At 34.4% G+C, this 26,093-nt stretch overlaps 4 protein-coding genes across 4 annotated transcripts; 1 reads left to right on the top strand and 3 right to left on the bottom strand.

Annotated features, from left to right (window-relative positions):
- Nucleotides 1-2,228: 2,228 nt before the first annotated feature.
- LOC130807767 (14-3-3-like protein) lies at nucleotides 2,229-5,081 on the top strand. Its single transcript, XM_057673101.1, has 4 exons — nucleotides 2,229-2,872; nucleotides 3,983-4,105; nucleotides 4,629-4,745; nucleotides 4,861-5,081. Exons 1-4 carry the CDS (start codon nucleotides 2,387-2,389, stop codon nucleotides 4,915-4,917), a joined length of 783 nt encoding a protein of 260 aa, XP_057529084.1. The 5' UTR covers nucleotides 2,229-2,386; the 3' UTR covers nucleotides 4,918-5,081.
- Nucleotides 5,082-13,323: 8,242 nt separating this feature from the next.
- On the bottom strand, nucleotides 13,324-16,309 carry LOC130807765 (putative WEB family protein At1g65010, chloroplastic). The gene has a single exon (XM_057673098.1). The coding sequence runs from the start codon at nucleotides 15,429-15,431 to the stop codon at nucleotides 14,133-14,135; it is 1,299 nt and encodes a 432-aa protein (XP_057529081.1). The 5' UTR covers nucleotides 15,432-16,309; the 3' UTR covers nucleotides 13,324-14,132.
- Nucleotides 16,310-16,454: 145 nt separating this feature from the next.
- Nucleotides 16,455-18,047, bottom strand: LOC130807766 (histone H3.3). Its single transcript, XM_057673099.1, has 3 exons — nucleotides 17,681-18,047; nucleotides 17,128-17,199; nucleotides 16,455-17,038 (listed from the first exon to the last, which is right to left on the bottom strand). The coding sequence occupies exons 2-3, from the start codon at nucleotides 17,197-17,199 to the stop codon at nucleotides 16,700-16,702; spliced, it is 411 nt and encodes a 136-aa protein (XP_057529082.1). The 5' UTR covers nucleotides 17,681-18,047; the 3' UTR covers nucleotides 16,455-16,699.
- Nucleotides 18,048-19,814: 1,767 nt separating this feature from the next.
- On the bottom strand, nucleotides 19,815-26,093 carry LOC130807764 (stress response protein nst1-like). The gene is made up of 10 exons (XM_057673097.1): nucleotides 25,878-26,093; nucleotides 25,346-25,393; nucleotides 25,022-25,257; nucleotides 24,802-24,919; nucleotides 22,369-22,440; nucleotides 22,152-22,275; nucleotides 21,371-22,005; nucleotides 21,083-21,267; nucleotides 20,627-20,722; nucleotides 19,815-20,359 (listed from the first exon to the last, which is right to left on the bottom strand). Exons 2-10 carry the CDS (start codon nucleotides 25,358-25,360, stop codon nucleotides 20,254-20,256), a joined length of 1,587 nt encoding a protein of 528 aa, XP_057529080.1. The 5' UTR covers nucleotides 25,361-25,393; nucleotides 25,878-26,093; the 3' UTR covers nucleotides 19,815-20,253.

Raw genomic sequence — 26,093 nt, 5'->3', positions numbered from 1 at the left:
AAGGAAGTGGGTAGGGATAGTCCTGGGTCCAAGAGTTTATTGAACCTCCTCTAGATACTAATTTTAGGGTCTGAATCCAAGTGTTTTAGACCCTGTAGATCCAGGATCGGGTTCGAATCCAAAAAAATTAAATGGGTCTTGGTCTAGGGTCTTCAGAACCAGATCCTCTATCTGGACCCATTTAAGATCCAGATCCGTTAGACCCATTTCAGACCGTCTCAGAACCACTAAACCTCCTCTTGACCCGATTTATTATACAATTCAAAATCAATTTCAACTTCGTTTTAATCCTATTTCGATATATATTTGGAATCAACTTAGACTTATATACAACTCATATACCCATTTTAAGACTAATAAGAATTTTAAAAATGTACAAAATTTTAAGTATGAATAATTAAATGAGAGGTCCATTAAGGACCCATTTAAGAGACTCTAAGGGTCTAAACTTTTCAGACCCATGACCATCCTAAAAGTGGGTCACATAATGGATATTCTAAGGAAGTAAGAGATATTGTTTAGTCAAATAGTTAATCTTGAAAATTTTAAAGTTAATATAGGAGATACCGTTAAAATGCAAATCAGTAATGTTATTCGACAGCAGAAGCAATATATCTAAAACAATTAAGAAAATAATAAAGATTTAATGCAAACAATATTGAAAATCACATCAAGAAATTTACGTGGTTCACTATTAATGAGATGCCTACATCCACGGGGCATCGAGAAATAAACTTTCACTACAATTTGGAGATTACAAAGATGAATCTTAGAATAGCACTGTAATGGCGGCTCACATGCTTTTTCTCTCTTTTAGTTTTTTCACTCCGCGTTTGTTTGCATAACCTAATGCTAATACAAAAGGAATTTACATAGTGAACCTCTAATAAGAAGAAACTAGGTTAAAGAAACAACAAAGTAATTGGCCAAACTACCCACAAAAATGTGGATTTGCTACATGCTCCCAAAGTCGAGTCGACTTCCTTGAGAAACAAGAAAAAGCCGACTCAGCATAACCTGCTAGAGTGAAAACAAATTTCGCGACTCGCAAAGATACTCCCAGCCTGCGAGCTCGCATCCCGCAAGGTTCATGTCGAATCGCAACCTACCTTATCCTAGAACAGCACCTACGGCCGACTCGGCTGTCACCTATGCCACCAATGACACCAAGTCTGTAATACCCCGGCCCATCAGACCGTCGGTGACTACCCATGGATACTTTTCACCGCACTTTGGCCTCACTCGTATGCGACAAGGAAAACTTTTCAGGAGGTCACCCATCTTAAGATTGCTCCCCACCAAGCACACTTTAACTATAGAGTTCTTAGCAAATAGGCTCCCATGAAAAGAAGATGCACCATGTTGATATAAGTAGTCTATCAATCCTTTTAAAGCTCAATCTGAGGTATCACCAGTGTAACATGATTTGCTAGCTCATTTGCTTTTTGAATTTGCGATTCGCTTAAATTTTTCCAAAAATAGCCCAAAGCTCACCATAATTCGTTTTTTTCAATTCATGATTCGCAAGGAGATTAGTGAAACTGTGACACTGGGTATCACAGAGACGGCTTTAACCACAAGAAAACGCCCCACTTTTCAGCTACTTGATTTCTCTCTTTCGGTCTTAGACTCAATTCGAGTCCCAAAACTGTAACAAGTTAAGTGCTTGGTTTGCGTGAGGTGGTTAGCCGTGATAAGTACTTGGGTATGCCAACCCTCCTTGATGATCAAAGAAAATTCCCTTGGTTTGTAACTTATTTATTGTAGACATTAAACTTTCAAAGGATAATAGTTATTCAGTTAACTCCTTTTTTCCCAAATTTCATAATTTCTTATTGTAATTTCTTCGACATATAACTTTTTTAATTTGTACATTAAAATTTTACTGATATATAAAATCGTTGAATAACAAAAAGAGAGTAAAAAACTTAATTTAAATATAGTCAATCAATAATACTTAATTTTTCTTCTCGATTTATCATTTGATTCAAAAATTCAAAAAGTTGTTTAAGATTCCAATAGTAATGACAATGAATTAATCTAAAATTTAGGTTAATGTCATAGGTAATTAAGTGAGTAAGGTCATTTATACCAACAATGACTGGATATAGTGACATAGTAACAATTATTAGAATTTTCAATTTATAAATGTTATAACTCGTAAATACAATTATAATTTATAAATAACCAAAATTTAACTACTATAATTATAAGTAATTCAATTTAAAACGACAATTGAAAAAGAAAGCAAAATTCCGCGTGATACGGTCATTAAATAGCTGGCACCCTTTATACTCTCGCAGGTCAAGACTCTCTCTCTTTCTTCCTTTCGTTCTAATCCCCAAACAAACATTTTCAAATTTCAAACCTCCTCTAATCTCCAACAATGGCGGCATCAACAGCAAGGGACGAGAATGTTTACATGGCGAAACTCGCCGAACAAGCCGAACGTTACGAAGAAATGGTTGAATTTATGGAGAAAGTCGTTTCCGCTGCTTCTGAAGGCGAAGAACTCACAGTTGAAGAACGTAACCTTCTTTCCGTTGCTTACAAAAATGTAATTGGTGCTCGTCGTGCTTCTTGGAGGATCGTTTCTTCCATCGAGCAAAAGGAAGAAAGCCGTGGTAATGAAGATCATGTTTCTACCATCAGAGGTTACAGATCTAAGATTGAATCTGAACTTTCCAACATTTGTGATGGTATTCTTAAGCTCCTTGATTCTAAACTTGTCCCTGCTGCTTCAAACGCTGATTCTAAGGTCTTTTATCTCAAGATGAAAGGTGATTATTACCGTTATTTGGCTGAGTTTAAGACTGGATCTGAGAGAAAAGAGGCTGCTGAGAATACTCTTACCGCTTACAAAGCTGCTCAGGTAACACATCTATTGTTTTTTGGCGATTTTGTGGTTCAAATTCTTTTTTTGGTTCCACAATTCGAATATAAATTTAATTAGGTCTTTTGTGTGTGGATCGTTGATTATATGTTCTGCATTGTGATAATTAAGATCTGAAACGAAAAATACTTTTCGATCTTATTATATTATTGACAGTGTTTGTATAATATGGAAATTGTTTTAATGGCGAAATGTAAATGACAAAGAGATAATCAAAGTTATTCATGTAATTTTGAACTGTCTGGGAAAACTTTTGTTCTGTGATTATTACGTTGATACTTTAGATAATTAAATTTTTCGTTTCGGTGGTGGTTAATTTACTTATTCCTATGATGTGTGCCTGAGTTTGACAAGAATTGTGGATTTAATTATTTCTCGTTCATAATCGCATTATGTCGATGCATTAAGGGGGTTTTTTAAAGGATAATCTGGAATTTGAAGATGAGAAGAACAGATGTTTTCCATTGGAAGAGTGGTTAGCGTTGTTAGAGTGCCATTCATTGAATCAGTCAGGGTTAACAATCTATAGGAAACAGAAAGATTATGCCATGAAAGCAAAAATATATAAGACGAACTCTAGGTTAAATAGTTAATCATATATAGTGTAATTTTACAAATCAATACCAAGCTACATAAATTGTTACCGCATAAATATCTACAAATCAATGCCAAGATACATAAATCGTAGTATAATGAATCATTAATTGGTTACAATATATTTTTTAACTTTTTCATCCTACTTAAGTTGCTACAATGTGCAATTTCAATGGGAATTTTTTCTTAAAATGTAGCAAGAGGAGCGCAAGCTAGGGAATAAAGCTTGTCAATCCTATGGGCTAATAGATCATCACAATTTTATGGTCTAATAGATCATCACCTTAGATGTTGACTTTGTTTTTGTTTTGGGGACTTCTTTTTTATACTTGCTGTATTGTTAGTTTGATGTTGGAGGTAATCGAACTAATTATTTTTGGCTGAATCCTATTCTTGATTAATTTCTGCATTAGGTGGTTAGTTGACGTGGATGATGGATTTGAGATTATAATAGGTCACTAATGTGTAATTACCTTTTTCTTGTTCATTTAATAGGATATTGCAAATGCGGACTTGCCTCCAACACATCCCATTAGGCTTGGTCTTGCTCTCAACTTCTCTGTTTTCTACTATGAGATTCTTAACTCTCCTGATCGTGCCTGCAACCTTGCTAAACAGGTGAGATCATAACTCACTAGTTCATAACTGGGATACTTTGTTCTTGCTTATTTTATGTTCAATTGATTGTTTTGTGCCTAGTTGATTTGTGTTATGATTTCCACTAAATATATGGTGCTTAGATAGATTTTCTCTTAGCTTCCAAGTAGTAATCCTAAATTTTATTTTTCACATTGGATTTTTATTATTACTAAAGCAGCTAATCCTACACTTCCATCTAACTACAGGAACCAGCTTCACAGTGTTTTGTAGGTTGGTGTGTTTGATGCTGATATATTGAACATCATACAGCCTTATTCCTTTGCATTATGCATTAATTAATTACTCCTTTAAGTTGTGTTTATATGTAATAAAATTTGTTGATGACTTGTTGATTGCTAATAACTTCGACAGTATTACATGGTTTAGCTTTTTTAACATAATGAGTTTTTTTCCTCTGCATTTCGTAACTGTTGAGTTTTGTATGGACTGTGTTTTGGTGTGATTTCACTTGATGAAATGCTTTCTTTTTTTCCTTTTGAAGGCCTTTGATGAAGCAATTGCTGAGTTGGACACCCTTGGGGAAGACTCCTACAAAGACAGCACTTTGATCATGCAGCTTCTCAGGGATAACCTGACTTTATGGACTTCTGACATGCAGGTAAAAAAATATTAGTAGTTGGTTCATTACTCTTATCATATATATACTTTTACAACACGTTCTACACACTTCTACATCGTCTTTACATTCAGTAATGGTTTAATTTCAATTGCAGGAGGACGGAGCTGATGACATCAAAGAGGCATCCACCAAGCAGGAAGAAGAAAAGTGAGAGCTGATTTTTAGAACTAGGTGTTGCTTTTTTGGCTTGCAATGTTTTATTTATGAATGTGTGGGGTGCTGCTCAATTATTCGACAGCTCCTAGCTGTTATCGTGATTCTAAGTTATATTGAATTAAGTCTTATTCTTGAGTAATCATATTGCTATTCAAGATATCTATTTTGATTTGAATTTTTTATGCAAGAGCATAATTTCTTGGGGCTGTGCAGACAGCATGGGTCTCACTAGATTGGTTCTGAACCAATATTTGAATAATAAAGGTATAAAAGTACAGAGTCAAGTTGCCATGAAACAAGCTGGTTACAGATCAATTTGTTCCTCAGATTGACATCATTGAGGGATCCAAAGTAAATAAAATCAATTGTGATTAACAAGCGTGAAGAAAAATGTTCCAATTAAATGCCCACTTTGTCGGATCTGTGTTTTTCTCTAAAAATTTTTCCAAACATTTTTAAATTGTGGGAAAATGTACTTTGCTTTTTTAATGGAAGATTACAGAATGCAATGTGATGTATAGGAATGGCAATGGGTTGGACTCGGCTCGGATTATACATATTTCGATTTTGTTCCGGATTTTAGTCGAACTTTTTTTTTCAATCCACCTCCACTCGGAGTCAGATTATGCATACTTCAAGTTTGCCCCGACTCGGACTCTTGGACCTCCAACGGAGTCGGATTATTATCAAACTTTATCGTTGTGATATTGTACTAATGATTTAAAGCATACGAAGTTAACAAAATATATTTTTCAAATACAATTTAACAAAAAAATACGTACTTTGAATTTAAGTTTAACATGAGAAATATTCTTAATACTACAATTTAACAAAATTTTCTCGCATTTTGATTTGGCATATTTTATTTCTCTTGATCTGATTTGTTGTATTTTGATTGATTGATCTAAATAAAAATACCAAGTAGTTTTTCAAAATCGAAAATTACAATTAGTATGAGAGAAAGCTTGAATTAGTCACGTTTAGAGTTTTAAAGGAAACAAAATATTTGGGTTAAAAGTCGGATTTCCTTCAGGGTCAGAGTGTCGAATTTTTAATAAGGTTCAACTCCGGTCCGTCTCTAACTCGGATTCGGATTGTGATGTCGGAATTGGAGTCAAATAACCTTTTCCTCGGACTCAAATCGAATTATTTTCCTCAGATTAGGGTCGGATTCGGACTGAATTGCAATCCTTAGTGATGGATAATGTGGTTAATGTAGGAAAATTAAGTCAGTTTTAGACTTTTACTGGTGGTAAGGTGGAATGTTTTGATTCTGATAGGACTTGCCCACTTTTGTGGAAGACCGAGGACTTCGCAAAATACGAAATTTTGAAAAATATTAGCCTTATAATATAAAAGAAATTCCCAAATTAAGCTCTTAAAAAATTATTTTTAAACTAACCGTTTAGGAAAATTACCATCCCAATCCTTAAACATTGTCACCATTTTCATTTTACCGCCACCCCCTGTCAAATTATAAATTTGCCCCTAGACTTTAAGAAATTATAATTTTACCACTGGACTTAAAATTTTCTATATATACTCCAATCTCACTAAACAACTCCTTTATCACACTCAAAAATCAAAATTACAACATAAAATTTTTGGAACAAAAACTAAGAAATTCAATCCGCAAACAATTAATGGAGGTAATTTTTATTCGAATCGTATTATTTTAAATTTATTTAAAAAAAAAATGCAGTCGCAGGAAAACCGTGGTTGGCTCGCGGTTTTCCTGTGATTCCTTTTTTTTTTTCCTTTTTTTTGAATAATTATTATTAATTTTATTTATATTATTATTGTTATTATTATTATTATTATTATTATTATTATTATTATTATTATTATTATTATTATTATTGTTATTATTATTATTATTATTGTTATTATTATTATTATTATTATTATTATTATTATTATTATTTTAATATTATTATTATTATTATTATTATTATTATTATTATTATTATTATTATTATTATTATTATTATTATTATTATTGTGATTGTTATTATTATTATTATTAAATTTTTATTTTTTTATATTATTATATTTAATTTATTTTTTAAAATATTTTTGTTATTATTATTATTATTATTATTATTATTATTATTATTATTATTATTATTATTATTATTAACCTTTTTATATTCTTTTGAATATTATTTTTATTATTTTTGTTGGCGATGTTGTTGTTGTTGTTATTGTTATTGTTATTGTTATTGTTAGTAAATTTTTCTTTAATTTTATTTATATATATTGTTTTTGTTATTAGTGTTATGATTATTATTATTATTATTTGTGTTATTATTGTTATGATCATTATTAATCTTATTCTTTTTGCTAATATTGTTATTATTATTATGATTATTGTTAATTTAGAAAATTAATTACAATAAAATTAATAATAATAATAATAATAATAATAATAATAATAATAATAATAATATGTTCTTACATTATATTTGTTGATAATGATTAGTTAAATATTGTTGTTGCTAATTAATTATTGTCTTTTGTTCATGTGGTTAATTTAACGTAACGTTTGATTATGTTTATTTATTAATAATAGTTAATTAAATTATCAAAAATTGAAGTAAATGGCTGGTAATCAAGGAAAAGGAAAGGGGTTTTTTAGACACTTGTTGAGCGGTAATAGTTCTAGGCCTACCCTGCTTAGAGGGGATCCTCATGAGAGGGAGGTAACGGGTTCTGCTAGGAGGGCTAGGCAGGAAGAAGCAGCCAGACACAATGACACCCAACGGTCGAGTATGCTGAACCAACTGCGTACTCGTTTTGATGACCAGGCTAGCAGCCTCCAGAGTAGTTGGGGGGTTTCTAGTGATGATGATGATGCTAATGATGTTGAGTACCTAGGCGATGTTGTTCGCCCAGTGGACTAGACTGTTGTCCGGGGGTCCGACGGGAGATTCGCACGTCCCAGCCCTAGTTCTTCAGGCGCATCTGAGCGCGCAGGACGTAGTCTCGTCGATAATGAGCCGCCATGGGGAGCAGGCGCTCACAGTCCACTGGCACGAACTGGTTAGTCACATCGCCCCAGCCCGGGGGGCCCACAGATACGCGCCTGATACCCAGCTATGGCGGGCACATAGCTAAACTTACTTTTAACGGCTCTGAGCGTACGCCTCCGGTTCTGAAATACCGTAGTAGAAAAAAGTCGTTGGAGGCGTTCATCGGACTGCGGGATATGACCGATGCGCTGTACAATGTTCTACCTGCTACTCCCCTCGGCCGTCTACCGTACATTATGCACCAGCACATCGACTGTTCTTTGATATCGGCTTTCGTGGAAAGGTGGCTGCCGGATACGAACACCTTCCACATGCCATGGGGGAGATGACGATTATGTTGCACAACGTGCAACGCATATTGGGCATTGGTATTGAAGGTTCTCTACCGGCTGAGCCTTCTAAGGTGGAGTGGCAGGTCGGTATTACCAATCTGTTTGAGGAGCCCATGTCCGAGCTACGGCGGAAAGAGATATTCACCAGCGGCAGCCTCAACGTTGCTGAAGTGATGCAGCTGTTTCATCGTTCCCAGGCCATGGATACCCAGTCGACAGCCGATACTTACCATGAACATCGATCAGAATAAGATCACCTGGGGTGCGGTGACCCTGGCCTACATGTATCGGCAGCTGGGAATGGCATCTAGGGCTGGTTGCAAGACGATTACGGGTTGCCTGACATTGCTCCAGACATGGATCTACGAATACTTTCCCGCCTTCCGCTCTCATCCTCACCGAGCAGATGTGCCTAATATGAATAGGGTGGAGATGTGGTCCACGCCCAAGCCAGGTCGTGAGGTCAACAGGTACAAGGGCTACCGTAGTATACTTGACTCCATGACAGAAACTCAGGTATATAGTACATTACATCACACTTTCTTATACATGTTATTTTAATTTTAGAATATTTTTATATGTTAACTTGGCTTGTATGCAGGTGGAATGGACTCCGTACATGACTGCTCCAAGAGCATTGCTGAATGAGCACCCACGCACCACCTTCATCGGGGGTATCACTTGCTTTGATCGTCGAGGTGCATTTTCCGGAGAGGACAGTGCGACAGGTCGGCTTTATGCAGGCTATTCCCCCCGTCCTCTGAGACCTGCCAAGGCTGTATGACCAGTACACGGTACCTACTCCGTGAGCTTTGCTTCTCCGCCTGTGTACTTGGAGGCATGGAGTAGGTTCCCCTGTAGTACCCGCCTTGGTGATCAGGCACATCGTCGGGCATCTGTTTCATCAGAGGTTGATCCTAGTTACGTTGACTGGTTCAGAGTATGCTCCTGCCCATACGTCGTCTCCGGCGAAGAACCGAGTGTCGGTTTTGGTCCAGCTGAAAGCAGATTGGAATACATAAGTTTTTTGAATTTATTTGTTTTATATTATGCCTTTTTTTATTTCGATGCTGTTTAATATTTTATTCACAACATTTTTCTCTTTTTTTTTCAATTTCTGAATGAATGGCCGAGTCGAGTCGCTCCATTGGCGAATGGCATGCTTTAGATGTATACCTCAATTATGTTAAAGATTTATTTGCCGAATGGCAAGCTTTTAAGGGGCATAGCCCTTCATAGACTGTATTTTAAACTAATTTACATTAATGCGTTTATTTATTTACATCAACGCTTTTTACATTAAATTTAATTCATGTTTACATCAATGCTTTTATTAATTTACATCATTACTATACACAATGAATTTCATCTACAATTTCTATAGAAATCACGTACACAATAGTATAACTATGAACTATCTACAAATTGATTCCCATGTACATTTTCTATAGTAAAACAGAATAATGATTTACACATCACGTTGCACTATGGACTATCTAAATTTACAACATCTTCAGCGGTGTTATTACGTTGTGGTAGTCGTAGCCCGCATAGTTTATTCCAGAGCATAATCCTACTAGTAAAATGTGTTTCTATATGTCTGGAAAAATTGTCAACTGCTTCTCTCCAACGTTGATGGACTGGCGGCAGTGGGGATGAATCGTCGTTCATTAATAGTTGAACAAAATGATTCAATTCACAAAACATATATGTATAACTTTATTTACACTATGCACGCCCGGTGCATTCCTTAACGGAAGAACCAAACAGTTGTATAGTGAATTACCGTCAACAGAACCATAATAAGCAATGCCAATGTTAAGAAACGTTGCTGCAGAGTACAATGCCATCGGTGCATCCATCCAGTGAATATAAGGAGCAGGTCCATTACCGGGTGAACCAATTCTAAATATAGCATCGTCTAACAACTCCTGGGATAAATACAAACTTAGGTATTGGTCTCTGTTCATTTGCATTTCCATACACATAGCACGTCTTAGAATAGGCCATGCCTCCTCACCTCCCAACTTTGTGGCGACAATAGCTCTAAATCCACAGTTACCATCACCTAACACATAAATCCAATCGAACAAGTAAGGAGGAAGAATGTACGGGATGTGATTAGGCCATGGAAACTGTGAAAAATCACGACCTCCTGGATCATCTGCAATTATTGAAAATAAGGTTAGTAAGATTAAGCTGTAACAAACTAATTTAAATAACGGAAAAGAAAGTCATATACCGGATAAGTTGAAACTAAACTTAATTTCAACTGAGGATTGTTTCTCGATCACTAGATCTACCACTAGATCTCCCGCGGGATGAAGATCTAGACCCTCGACCATGAGAAGATGATCTGCTATATTCAAATGCGCTTTTATTTCTTCTCAGGGTTTTGCTTGTGCTTGGTCTTCCATTTTTAGGTGGAATTGCGTAAGGCTCAGGTATATCAGCTTCATCAGGGTGTAGTTCATACTCAAGTACCTGAGACAAGAGTCGTACAACTACGGGATCAGATTTTAGGACTTCATCGACACGAGATTGAAAGTACTCTTTGTCATCGATGTTCGCGTATCGTACTCCTTCGTTGGTGTCATCTCCTACCTCTATGTACGTCAAAGTACTCCAGAATGGATGAATGTCATCCAAATACAAAGCACCTTGTGAACCGATGGACATATATAAATAACAAGCACACGGCAATCTATGGGTGTGTTGAAGTCTACAACCGCATTTGTTAAGTACATAATCACCCAAATCTAACATGCGGTTATTCTCAAGCCACAACTGCTCCAAGGCATAGATAGATACGTGGCGATATAAAGGTCTAAGGAAATGTTGCCGCAACGACCTTGCTACAAAATTGATGGATTTCTGTAGCGCTTGTCGGATCCTGGCTTGCTGAATCTGTGCGTGTGCCCTTTTGAACAGGGTATTAAATGAGCTATGACCACTACCAAGGCAATAGTTGAAAGACGAGTGTTGGCTTTCAACTCTGCTGGTAGTCTGGTTACCCATGTGTAAACATTCGTTCGTCCACGCACGCACAAATTTCTTTCTAAGTGGAATCCATGTTCCAGCCAAATCCCGAACGACCTTTTTGTTCCTAACCGACCACGTAGTCATGATTGATTGCCATCTCTATTCAAATTCGTCGATTGTAGAAATTTCAACCAAGGGGTTCCATCTACTTTTTCTGAATGCCGCACATCTACATTTTAAACACAACATTGAACGTAATTAAGACATATTCAATAGATAAAACGACAATAATTAATCAAAAAAACCTTTTTACCTGGGAAGACGACACGAATAGCTGCAGATAAACCTTCGTCTCAATCGGTTACAATGACGCTAGGAGTCTGAGCTGTGCCGAAAATATCTCTCAATCCCTGCAACACCCACGAATACGACACAACCGCCTCATCTCGCATCAAATAGAATGCAACCAAGAAGTTGTGATTGGTTGGCGTCATTCCGATCACTTCACACAGTGGCCACTTTTGTTTGTTTGTTTTGTACGTTGTATCTATCAACACAACATATGGCCACGTACGTATCATTTGGATAGAGGTAGGATTTGCAACTAATAATCTGCTCAATTCCCCTTCGTTATCCAAGTCTGTCCAAACCACGTAATTAAGTTCTGTGGCCGTATAAAGATAGTGTTGAAGGGGAGTCCTACCCTCCATCTCTTCTATCCTTATTGATTGCCTGATATTATATATCTGATTCATACTAGTAAAAAACCAGGAAAATTTTCTCTAATAGAAGTCATGATAAAGGCCGGTTGCACTAAGCTGTCGTATGTGCTCCCGAATATCTACATTGATCCTATTTGCCCTTACATGACCATCTCTATACACTAAGAACGGATGGTTATGTCTTCCTTTTTCACCAGGACACACCCTTACCGTCCAAGGTCTTTCTCCTGGTTTACGACTACTTGCTACAATCAAAATTTACACCCACAACTTCTACTTTTAAAACCAGGTCGGGCAGCATTATCTAGATTATGTAAATCACCCCTAATATTACCATAGCGGTGACATCTTAAATAGACACTAACTCTAGAACGTCCTTCATTTTGTTTATAAGAAGCGCGTGTAAATTGAAAACCAATTGTTATTGCTATCGCATCGGCCCAACTATTTAATTCATCCAAGGAAACAAATTTCCTATCCGTAACAAATCTACCGGAGTAATCTACGTTGTCTCCTAAGTTTTCAAAGTCCTACAAATTTGAAATATGAAACAAAGCATACATTAGGTCATTAAAAAATTATACATACAAATATTAATAATAAAAACATTCAATAATAATTAAAAATTTCAAATTACTTTAATAATTAATATTAAAATATTAGTAATACAAATTTATATTAATTGAAAATTATAATTTACTTAAATAATTAATATTAAAATAATAACAATACATAAAATATAATAAAATAATTGTAATAATAATAAAACAAATTAATATTAAATAATAAGAAAATAATAATAATAACATATAATTATAAATTATTTAAATAAATAATAACAAAATAATAGTAATGTTAATAATATAAATTACTTAAATTAATAATAATAAAAATAATAATAATAATAATAATAATAATAATAATAATAATAATAACAACAACAATAATAAAAAAATACAAATAATATTATTAATAATAATAATATTATAACAATATTAATAATAATAATTTAAATAATAATGTAAATTAAAATTTAAAAAATAAAAAATATATATATAAACCAGTCAACTGAACCATGGTCTACTCGCCTAGTTTTTGCGACTTTTTTTTTTAAAAAAAATACACCGATTCAAATCGATTAAAGTACGTACTGGATCGGATTCATAGTCGCTTTCATTAGCCATAGTTAATCGATTCCAACTAACAGCTTGTTTACAATTGAAGAACGTTTTTAGAGAGTTTTTAGAGATATAGTACCGTGTTTAAATTCGTATATCCAACAAGGACGCCTCTGAAAATTCAATATATATAGAGTCGCGATAATAATGTTATTAAGTGATAATAGTGTTATTAAGTGAGATTTACATTTGTTGAACAAATTTTAAGTCCAATGACAAATTCGTAATTTTTTAAAGTCCAGAGGCAAATTCGTAATTTTATTAGGAAGTGGCGATAAAATGAAAAGGATAGCGATGAATAATAATACCCATTACCATTAAGTATTGTAGTTTTCGTTCCAATTGGACCGGAGATTGGGCTTTAGGGGAGCTTGAAAATGCTGCACACACTGCTATACTTACATAAAACTCGACATGCTTTAACTAATAAACTAGTCTTATCAGTCAAATACGTGCACAATTTTTTGGAATTAGAGCCTGTCTTAAGAATGACGAGCCCGTCTTCCTTTGAGAAGGGTTTTTCCTCAATTGGAGCAAAAATTGTCTTTCTCAGGCAAGGTTTTAGGATTGATTCTCACCTAACTCTCACCTCCCTCAGCCTACATAAACTACATACAGATGTCTGATTGTACCGGAATTTGGTTTCGAAATTCACTAAACGATTGACAACATGTAATTGAATAATTGATTCAAAGGAGAAACACATAATCACAACATTGACAGGAAAAAGAAAAAAGAAAAGGAATAAAACATAAAAGACACTTTAGCTGCCCAAATGTTAAGAAGATATAAGTATTTGCGTAGAATATTACAGGGTGCTAAGCTTTATATGTTCCAAAATTTACATATAAGCTTTTTTTTGAAGTCACCCCATAAAATGTTATCAACAAAATCAGCAACCTAAAACATGTATAAACAGATACTGAAGCTACTAAGCTAAATTATGACATTTTCAGAGATTTAGCTACGTTGGCATTTCCTTGGGTGAATTCGGTACATCTTTTGGCGAGTGAGAGTTTCTCCTTCGTAAAAGATCACTAAATCTCTTAAGCAGAGCTTTACTCTTCCCAAATGAGCTCCTCTCCATCTCCAAATCATCATAATGTGCATCATCATCAAAATGATCTAGATGTAGATTATCTTCACTGCTGCCAACTGATGAATTCCTCCGATGATGAAAGGATGACATATCCCTTACTGGGTACTCGACAACGTCGAAAATTGAATCCAACCGAACATCCTCCTCCTCGATATCTCCATCAAAATCCTTGCTCGACTTACATGCCATACCGATACCATGATTAGAAGGCCAAAGATGGTGAAGATCAAAAGTAAATGCATTACTCAATCTCCTGCCTTCTTTAGGTTCCTTCTCTGTGTTTTCTACAATTACACTTTCCTTTTTTGCCACCCTTTTCAGCTCTTTGCTATCCTTCTCTTTGTTCTCTTTCTCGAGTTTTGCAATCTCCTTTTTAGATCCTGATGTGATTACCCTTTTGAGGCGCTCAGTTTCCTGCACAAGGGCGACAATGTGTCGATCTTTCTCTATAAGAGAGTCCTTGAGAAAATAATTCTCGGTTTGAGCAAGACTAGCAGCGTCTTTAGCCACGTTTGCTTCATTCAGAGCTTGCTCAAGTATATCTCTCAATTTCTTGTTATCATCCTTCGCTTTTTCGCTTATCTCTTCCGCCTCTTTCAAAGACTTGGCCAGTTTAATGCATTCCTCTTGGGCACTATATTTCTCCTCTTCTGTTTTCTTAATGCAGTTCACAAATTGAATTTCCTTTTCATTGAAGGCCAAAAGAGACTCTTCTGCCTCTAATCTTAACCTTGTAATTGTATTTTTCAAGTGATCATTTTGTTTTTTTGATTCTTTCAAGAGTGAAGTGTAATTCTCTTCATTTCTTTTAACCATTGCTTTCAAAATGGAAGCTTCTTCCTTCGCTGCTTCAAGATGTTGCACTGTATATGTTAGCTTCTCCTTAGCCTGGTTGGATTCCGTTGCAATTTCTTTTAATGCCACCGCAAGTTCATCCATAGCCCTTTTGCTCGTAACTTCTGCTTCCATCGCCTGCTTCAGCTCGTTCTTTAGAATATCAATCTCTTCCAACAAAATTTTCGATTCTAAAGATCCGGGTTTTTCTATGTTTTGAAGGGATTCCTTCAAGATGTCCACCTCTGCATTGTTCATCTGCCCTTTGATCTTTCTTTCCTCATTAAGCTCCTCTAGGATATTTTCATGCCTTCTCATTTGTTGTTCCATTTCTTAATTGTCCAATGGGTGGAAAATATCATATATGTACACAAGAAATGAAAAAAATAATGGGTGGAATGTATCATATATCATATATCTAATAATACTTGGAATAAAAATACAAATAACTCCAATAGTCTAACCAAAATGGTAATAGCCTAAGGAGAATATAGATTTTTTTTTCCAATTTTCAATTTTTTTTTTATTTTTAAAAATTGGGGTTTATAGTCCTCAATTAGAGGAGAATAGATTATTCAAAAGAGGAGGATAAAGAAAAAAGGTGTGTATTTAACAAAGTTATAGTGTTAAAAATAGGAAACATCAATGGTGATTAACTAATTATAATCATTTCTATCTGTATTTAGAAAAGTAAAAGGGCAGAGAACAAACATGGGAGGACTTGATTAATTGAACACTTTAAACCAGAGAAGATCTTGCATTTCTGGCTATTCAAAACATTTACCAAACTTAGTTACTTTCCTTTTCAAAGAAACCTTTGTATTGCCTCAAGAAACACAAGCTCCCTTATTCTGATTCTGTCATATGTTACCTGTAAAAGTACATAAAATCATGGCAACATTAAAATATTTCATATTCCAGAGAATATGATCAAAACATTCAAGCAACATTTTAAATTAGTTTAGCTTGCCTTGGATGCGAATGCTTAGTTAGGCATTAGGCTGCTTTAGTGATCAGTTTTGTCCGGTGTGCAAGCAACTTTTAGCCATGTCACCTGTTGGTTTAAATAATAGAATATTGGTTTTGAATTTTGATGCTTGGTACATTGATGATATACTAATTCAAAAGATTATAATACTGAATTCAATATAGGGAGTAAAAGGTTACATATTTCCATTAACCCAACTCCCAAGAAAGAAGCTTGAGAAAAGGATGGGCGAGATCTAACAATTTTTTTTCTTTCTATGCTTTGTTGATCTCGGCATTATAACTTGGATCGAGATAAGGAATCATAATTTATGGATTTATGTTCCCAAAATCATAATAGAACATTGAACACAAAATAGCAAACAATTGAACTCAATATCAACTACATTAAATAAATGTTCCACACAAACTTAGTGTGACACAAAAGAACAGAATTCATAAGAGTTTTACTTTTCTATAAAACACCACCATTGCGTTCAACTACACAATCAAACCACAGTCCCCATTCCCAAAAGAACATCTATTCTTAATCCTCAATTAATCCTAGAAAAGATGAACATAAAACTAACACTAGAATAGGCAAAGAAACAGTAGTATAAGCTTGAAATAGCTTAAGCACGTTCACCCCTAATCCTTCGGGCAAGCTGAATGTCCTTAGGCATGATGGTAACACGCTTGGCATGGATAGCGCAGAGATTGGTATCCTCAAAGAGACCAACAAGGTAAGCCTCAGCAGCCTCTTGAAGAGCCAACACAGCGTGACTTTGGAAACGGAGATCGGTCTTGAAGTCCTGAGCAATCTCACGAACCAATCTCTGGAATGGCAATTTCCTGATCAACAGCTCGGTACTCTTTTGGTATTTCCTAATTTCACGTAGTGCCACGGTTCCAGGACGGTAACGGTGGGGCTTTTTCACTCCTCCTGTTGTTGGAGCAGACTTACGAGCAGCCTGAACAAAAATTTAAACATTAGTTCAGTAATCGACATAGCATATAGGGACAACAAATTAGAAAACATCAAATTGAAGGAGACAATAACCTTTGTGGCGAGTTGCTTCCTGGGAGCCTTTCCTCCAGTACTCTTACGTGCAGTTTGCTTCGTACGGGCCATCTACATGAAACACAAAACAATTGTACAGCTTCGTCAGATAGATCTCACAGTATCTTTTGAAGTTGAATTCAAAAATCAAAAAGATTACTTTGTAGATTAAATCAATACTCAACGCTTGATTCAAAATTTAGGCAAAATCAATTGAGAATGGAGACAATAAATCTACAAGTGCAAAATAATGAATTTTAAGATTCAAAAAAGAAAAACAACTGGAGAAATCGTTTTATAAATAGATGAAACCATAAAATGTTCAAAAAATCAATAAAACAACAGTTTCAATTTCGACATCAACATAAATTAAAAAGGAACTTTGAAAGAAGAAAGATTTCATGAACAGTGGACCTAATCTTCCGAAATAAATTGATATACAAACGAATGTAAACCACAAATTTCAAGTCAATCAACAATATACCAAATCACAATTTACAAATAAAAAACGCAGACAAAACATAAAAGAATGAATTGAAAGAAAAGAATTTACCTCGAAGAAACTTCTTGGGTTGAACTACGAACGGTTTGCCTTTTCAATTCTCCCTCTAGGTTAAAACAGCTAGCAGAAAAATTTTGAATATGCAGGCGATGTTGAGGTTTATATAACATAATAATGCGTCGGCTAATTATGTTTAATCGGACGGTTGGAAATAGTTATCCGTGTGGTAATACAGTTGAAGGATCTACGGTGTAGAATAGCGACGTTTGTGTTTTCTCTAATGAAGTGGACGGCTCAGATTTGAGGTGTGTGTTTAGTTCGGATCGAAGGTGTTTTATTTTTATTCTGCTATTTGTTAAATGTGTTGATAAAGTCTAATAACACGTTTTCTATGGAGACTGGTTCATTATGGGTGAATAGACGTATTAACCCTTGAGTAATGAACACTAATTTATGTTATCTTTTCCCTTTTTAACGCATAACTTAGGGTTAGGGGAAATCATTTAAAAATATTTTTTTTTTTTTATTGCCACATTTCCATGTTTTGCAACCACTTTAAAATTGAATTATCCATGGAATCTCTAAATTTACAAATTTCTTTAAATATCCTTGAAATATTCTTTTTAGTTTTAATATTCTTTCCAGTTTTCACTCAAAGAATCTCTAAATTTACGCTCAACTATAAATTTCTTTGAATTTAAAGCTTAAGTGCAAAGGAATTTGACTACAAGAACGAAATATTTAGATAATTTCCAACTAAATCTTTTTTTTTCAAATTAAAAAAAAAATATATGAAAAGGGCAAAGTCACACGCTTTCGATTTGTGCAACTTATTTATATATTAGTATTACTTTCATAATTATTTAGTTATTTTTTATTATTATTTTTATATTGTTTATTATCATTTTTATGTTGTATTAATTATAGATACGAATCCATTAATTCATTAATAATTTTTAAAAATATTAATATATTATAAATAAATATTTTTTTAAATTATTGATAATTTTTTAAGTATTATCAATCTATACATCACACTTATACTTTATGAAGGAATATTTTATATGGTAGCAATAAACTTTGCGAAAAATTAATGGTAGTCAAATCTTAAAAAAATTCCACAACATTATACTTTAGGAATTTAAGTTTCCGTAACATTAATGCCCAAAAAAAAGTTGGATTATACTTTAAGTTGAGAAATTACATTTTTACCTTTGTTTCATTCCCATCTTCTTCTTCTTCCATCCATCTTCTTTCATCCATAGCCTAAGACCCCAAATATTCCATCTCTAAATGTAAACATCTACTGTAGTTTCTTAATTTCATCCAATTTGCATATAAACAATCAATGAAAAGCTAAAATACAGGAGTACTTGAAAACATTATCCCAAAATTCAAACAACTACAACTAATAAACAAAAATATTTGCAACAGATATTAAAAAGAAGCAATCAAAAATAAAAAAATGGAATTATTTCATTTTATTACATACATGAAAACATCACTGATGATATCACAAGCCAGTACTACTCTGTATTTACACACACCATCATCATTCAATATTCATCACAAAATTAACATTAAATCGAAGAAACGGAACAAAGTAAATTAATCAGCACCATTTGATTGTAATCAAAGTGATCAAAAATCAACAGGATCTTCAAAGTTGGGATCCTTAGCATCAAAAGCAGGTGCCATGATCTAATGATGACATCCAAAAGTCCAATGTTGTCGGACCAAGTAAACTTGCCACTATGACCACCTTTCTTGGGTAGACCATTTATGCCCAAGATGATTGATAGAATAAAAAGATCCTAGGCCATGGATGAAAGAAGATCTATTACTTTCAGATCTATTTCCATCGGATCTTACTTTGACATTTAATTTTGCTCATATTTCCAAATGTGGCTTAATTTTTAATAACTTTGGAAAATAAATTTTAAATTTTAAAATTTTAAATTTTAAAAATTTTCTACTGTTTGAAAAAAGTTGCTTAATGTTAGATGTGGATTGTGGACATATGAATATTTGTGGTTGTGTTGAAATAAAAGACTACATTTGCGACACTACGTAGTGATGCTTCAAAATTCAAGTGCAGAATCCTTATGCAGTCTCAAATACACTCCTATCCGCACATTTACAAGCGCAATTGCTACATACTTTTCTAACTATAATTGATCACAAATTGTAGAACTGCAAAACTTATGAAAATTCAAGAATTATTATTTCACAGTTCTACAGACGACATGAATATTCTTCACAAATTTATGTGATACTAAAACCAAAGCGTTGGCAATGAAAACTCATGGAGAGGACATTCCTTCTCCTCTCAAATTTGTGATCTTTTTTTTATTGGATATACATGTGATTAAATTACCACTCCAAAATCATCATCACCACCCTAGCCTTGCAATTGAATCCTTTCAAGAAAGTAATCAAAACCTAAACTAATGGCGCAATTAACTTCAATCATGCCTGTCCCCCTCTCCTTCACCTTGACTTCAGATTTACTACCATTTTAGAGTTTAATGAATAAAATGGCTACCCCACATATAGAACCAATTGTCAATGCCAACAAAAAAAGATGAAAAAAGAAAACATATAACACAAATTGCACATTCTTGTCATCGCATCCTACGCATCTTTGCCTTCTTTTGAAGCCTTTCCCGTCTCTCTTCTTCCTGAATCTTAATCCATTCTTCTTCGTCTTCTTGTCGAGCTATCCTTGCACTACAATGAGAAAATCAAACATTATTAGAGGCTCTCGTACAATGTTACCGTAATAGAACAAAAAACAAGACTACAAGTAGGACCATATAGAGGAGCAGATTTTCCAATTACAAACTACAAGTGTCATGTATAACCAATGATCCAATTCCCTCCAAAACAAATGAGTACCCATACATAAACCCCTTGGCCTATAATTTTACTTTTATCTATTTTTAAAAGAGAGGATCAAAAGGAAGACAATCAGTCTATACAATACATAAAACTGACCTTCTCTTTTCCTCTTGTTGTATGGCATCGAATCCCGCTTCCATACACATATCATCATCATCGTCATCATACTTGCTAAATCTTGAAGGATTATACCTACAAAAGAACACTCTGCATAAGATAACATACTTGGAAAACATTCTACTCAACAGATTTTATTGGATAAACAAAAAAAAAGTCATTTGATTTCAAGAATTTCAGTTGTCTAAACACACTACACTCAACACCCAAACCCTAAAGAAAACCCTCCAAATCCTGATATTAGGAGAACAGCAAGTAATTATAAATTTAAAACCAATCAAAAAAAAACTCTTAGAACCAGAAAAGCGGAGCAAATCAAACCAAATAAATAAAAATGTTGAATCTCTATTATTCATCAAAGCTAAATTCAATAGAGTATTAAACTAAGATGATGACAGAGACCTAAAACAGTTTTTTTAAAGGGAAAAACTTTACCTGAAAAGATTCCGAATCTCGGACCTATAATCAAAATCTTCGGGCTCTGGAGACCTTCGTTTTTTTATCTTATGGTCTTTACTAGGAGCAGCATAAGATTTTTGTAACTGCCCAACAGGCTTTTGCTGCTTAATGTGGTGGCCTTTTTCCGAATTTGAAGAACTTCGATTAGGTGGCCTCATCATCTGTCAATTTGAACCAGCATAAATCAACAAAACTAGACATTTTCAGAAACCTGAAGAACAGTTTGCAAAAATCAGAATGATACAGCATAGGATTAATAAGCACCTGAGATTTCGAAGCTGCTACATTTTCCTTTGATGTTTTGCTCTCAGTAAATCGATGAACATCCCTCTTATGCTCCAAACGGCTATTTACACTAGAAGCCTGAGGTTTTACCACAGTTCTCTGCCGATCAAGTATAGAAGTCTTTGAAACAGCAGATGCCTTATTCCCTACAGGAACACTGAACGGCCTTTTCTCCACAGAACCAACTGACATTTTTCTGTCACCAGAAGACGATGGATAGTTTGGGGGCAAGGTCTTCTGCACAGTAGGTCTAGATCCACTCCCACTACTGATTCCTGCCTGTCTAGATCCATTCCCACTACTGCTTCCTGCCTGTCTTGATCCATTCTGACTACTGCTTCCTGTCAGTCTAGATCCATTCCCACTACTGCTTCCTGCCTGTCTATTCGACTGGGGTTGCTTTCTCAAATCAAGCTGCCTTCTTGAATCACTAGAGGGATAATTAGCTCTGCAACCTGAAGTCGATTTCTCAGAAATTGTCCTTCGGGAATCATGCGCCTGTGAACTCCCAGAAGACAACTTCCTTTGTTCACGCCCATCATATTCTTTTTTTGCATGATGTGAAGTCTCGATTCTCTTTGCTCGACCTTGAGCTGATCTTGCATCGTCAAAACCTGCACAAAATAAATATCAAACTAGGCCTATAAGATAAAACATAAATTTTCTCTAGTTTTGTTGAAAAAAGAGACAGCACACATCCTTGGTTTACACAGGGAAAAAACAAAAGAATACAACCCTCAAATGTAAAGAAGGTACCAACCAGGCCTTGGAGCTAAACTCTTTTGTGGATCAAGCTCTTTTGCTTGCTTGGAAATGTCTGCATCCTCTGACAATAGTTGAGAATAATCTCTATTTTGTTTAATTATCTGTGCTTTTGATTTGACCTGAATAAGAAACCCCTAATCAGTAAAACAATAATGCAACTGACATAAAAAAAAAAAGGACAATTCATGAACATACAACCAGCAAGTCCTAACCTGTCTTGGAAAAGGCTTCTCGCTTGATCCATTTCTAGATGTCAAAGTGGATGGCATGTTAACCTTCTTGACCTGCAAGTCAATCATCATGTTTCAGGATCAACACTAGTTTTGAGTCAAGGCACTTCAGTCACAATATATGTACACTTTCCTGTTGAAAGTCGATAATCAATTTTATCACAGGAACCCCTATATTCGCTTTGCACAAAGCACTATTCAGGAATGCAAAAGGAGACTAGCAAGAGTTACAGATACGAACACAAGGAAATCAAATTTTAATATAGCATCTATATAAACAATATCAATCACTTCTTTCTTGATTTTAAGTTCTTAAGTGTAACTGTACTGGCTAGTAAATTACAAAAGAGCAGACTCAGGTCTTGAAGAAAAACATACTATAAACAGTGTCAAAGGAGAAACAACAACAAGAACAAAGTCAAAACCTTGATGCCAAAATACAACGTTGGCTACATGAAGCAAAACAAATTAAAGTGTCAAATCTTAAGTTCTTAAGTGTAATTGTACTGGCTAGTAAATTACAAAAGAGCAAACTCAGGCCTTAAAGAATAACATACTATAAACATTGTCAAAGGAGCAACAACAACAAGAACAAAGTCAAAACCTAGATGCCAAAATACAACGTTGGCTACATGAAGCAAAAAAAAAATTAAAGTGAGATCGTCGCTAGCAGTGTAGAAGCAACCTTATACATACATGGAACTAGGCTAAACCTAATAGGGTACGATACATGCAGGAAAATGTCACACCATCCCTCTTCTAGAGCTTGGTTACCCCGGACAAAAAAATGGATAAGAGAACACACAAGAACCATACTGCGATAAATATAACAAAATACTACCTCTATTTTGAAGATTTTTATTTCAGACTAGGTGTCTTTGTTTTTCGTAAAGAATAAAAGTACAGAATCCATAAGATTGAAATTTTGTAATAGACGAAGCAACGTTCTCTCAAACTGAAATCATAGTGTGGAACTAGCCTTATAAATACTTAAAATGTGAAAGAACAAGTATTTATAAGTTGGAACTTAATAGTGATAAACTTAATCAAAGTCAGCTTAACCTTAATAAACTTAAGATACCCTTAAGTTCAAAGAAATTGAATTTAATAGAACAAGCAATAGGAAACATAAAATATATAAGGACAAGGAGGGCAGAATCTATGATGAGGAAGGTTAGATTAACAATAATCACTGCAAAGTAATATTGAAAATTACTATGTACTGTTGCCTCACTTTTGTTTTGAAAAATCAGAGAAATGTAACTATATAAACTTCTTTAGCAAATTTAAAACAAAGTAGTTCAAGTCACTGTATAACTACAAAGCCAAAGGTGAACATAATATCCCACTTTCATTTTTCCTATCCCATCTCTCAAAAATTCTATAGCTATATCTATATCTATATCTATATTTATATAAATAAAAAAATACAGAAAATCCTATAACAAAACAATGCCTGTTGTACCTAAAATGTAGAATAACCAACAAAATGGCTACATACCACATCAAAGTCACCACCAAGAAGGAGGAAACCGTCCAATGTGTAATCATCAATATTAGAATCTCATGAGCAATGCGGACATTGAATGAACTATATTACTCAAGAACCTCATACAGTTCATAACAATTAGAGCTTTGATCTTTAATTTAATTTTCCATAATTAGATTGTAAAAAGCTCTAATTCAAAATAGAAGAACTTATCTCACTAGTTAAGTTGGTTGATGGGGCTCTAAAGACAATCTAAATCAGTCAAGCTCCTTAGTATCTTAGACAAACTTTAGAAATTTTACTACACTAAGCACACCAATAGAAGGAAAACATGAGATTCTCTAATTGTATATTACTCCCTCTGATTCACCCTAAGTGTCTCATCTACTTAATGGATCAAGTCACCCTAAATATCTCAGTATGTTAACTTTATCAATTTATCCCTACTAAACTTAATTTTTTTACACCTTTACGCTTACTAATCTCACTTTACCTATAAAAATTTAAAAACTCCACTTTTCTCTTACACATGTAGTTTCATTTGACCACCTAAAAAATGATAAAAAGTCAAATGGAATACTTAGGGAGAATAGGAGGGAGTATAATGTACTACAAGTGATATGCATTATTTAATTCATTTGAACTTCTTATGTATGTAAAGCTGCAAATTATGTTTGTAATCAACATTCATACAAAAACAATCTCTACTATTTTACAACAATAAAATTGCACACATCCAACCATCCTGCCTAGGCATCAGTCCCTTTTGCATTGGAATAATGCATGCTATTGTCGTAAGCATGCCAATGAGCAGCGGCAGAGGTCAAGTGCTTTAGGCACATTAAAAAAATAAATTCACAATGACACCTACAAGCATACAAAGAAACAAAACATAGCAGCAACTTACGTTGACCAGAAACACATACATCATTTTGAGAAGTCGATACTTTAGGTACTAAATGGCGAGTCTCAAGCAACGACTTGCTTTCTTGGATAACTCTTTCAGCAATCACAGGGGTTGACGGACCAAAAAATTTACCAAAACTGCAAAAAATCAGTTGGAAGATCAGCAAATCATCTTCAACAAAAATTTGCCTAAGTATCAATGCCCTAGAAAACAAATAAAAGATTCACTGCAATCCATACTTGCTCAATTGTGAGTGGTTAATGCTGGTACCATTCTTGCCATTTTCGCTTCTCAAAATGGACCTGTGTTTTGCCTTCAACTTTTCTCGAAAATTAAGGTATTTAATTTCCTCTGCTGACCTAGGCTTTTCCTTTTCCTCCTCTTCCTCCTCATCTTCCTCATCATCATATTGGTCTTCATCATCTTCATATTGATCTTCTAAGTCATCCTCGTATTCATCCAAATCCTCACCAGCCTAATGCACAAAATACGAACAATTAGCATTGAAAATTCAGAATAGCATACTAACGACTCCATTATATTCTCAATCAACCCATACTCACGCGATAACGTTGCATTCTTCACAACCTCCGTGTACCAGTCAAGAAATCCTGAAAAAGTGATATAATTGTATTAAACAACAAACAAATCAACTCGTGATATAATTTCACAGGTCAATTTTTACTTCAAAAAGACATTTTCACCAACAAAAATACGGCAACCGAAATCATAAACCTAATTTTGACGAAAACAATCTCGTAAATACAATGCAAATGGACCAAATCATAAATTTTCCAGTTAATTCAAGCATCAATCAATATGAAAAAACAAGAAAATAAGTAAATCACTGCAAAATATTTTCAAATCAATCAAAATCATCATTTTCAAGGAACCATCTCTGGAGAAGCCAAATACATCCAACTTACAATCACCGCACATAGGCAATAAAAAAACCCACAGATTTTGTAGAATCCGTGAAAATTTCACAAAAAATGAAAGAAAACCCTAATCACACAAAACGCGATGAACACCGATCGAAAAACGAAAAATTACATAAAAAAAAGGAGAAATCAGCAAAATAGATCTAAAACATACCTGAAGAAATTCCAACAAGACGAAGAAGCCCTAAACAAGAAATAGAAGAGCTTATTGATCTCTCAATCTTGATTTTTTCTCTATCCACGATGTAAACAAAAGCAAAGAGAAGCTTGAAATGATAGAGGGCAAAAGGGTTTATAGTTTATACGGAGGAAGAATCGAGAAGTCGGTCACAAGGTGGGGATCGAACGGCTCATCTTTGGCGATCTGATT

This window comes from Amaranthus tricolor, chromosome 3 (genome assembly GCF_026212465.1).
Source record: "Amaranthus tricolor cultivar Red isolate AtriRed21 chromosome 3, ASM2621246v1, whole genome shotgun sequence".
Lineage (NCBI taxonomy): Eukaryota > Viridiplantae > Streptophyta > Magnoliopsida > Caryophyllales > Amaranthaceae > Amaranthus > Amaranthus tricolor.
This window is presented reverse-complemented; position numbering and strand designations above follow the sequence as displayed.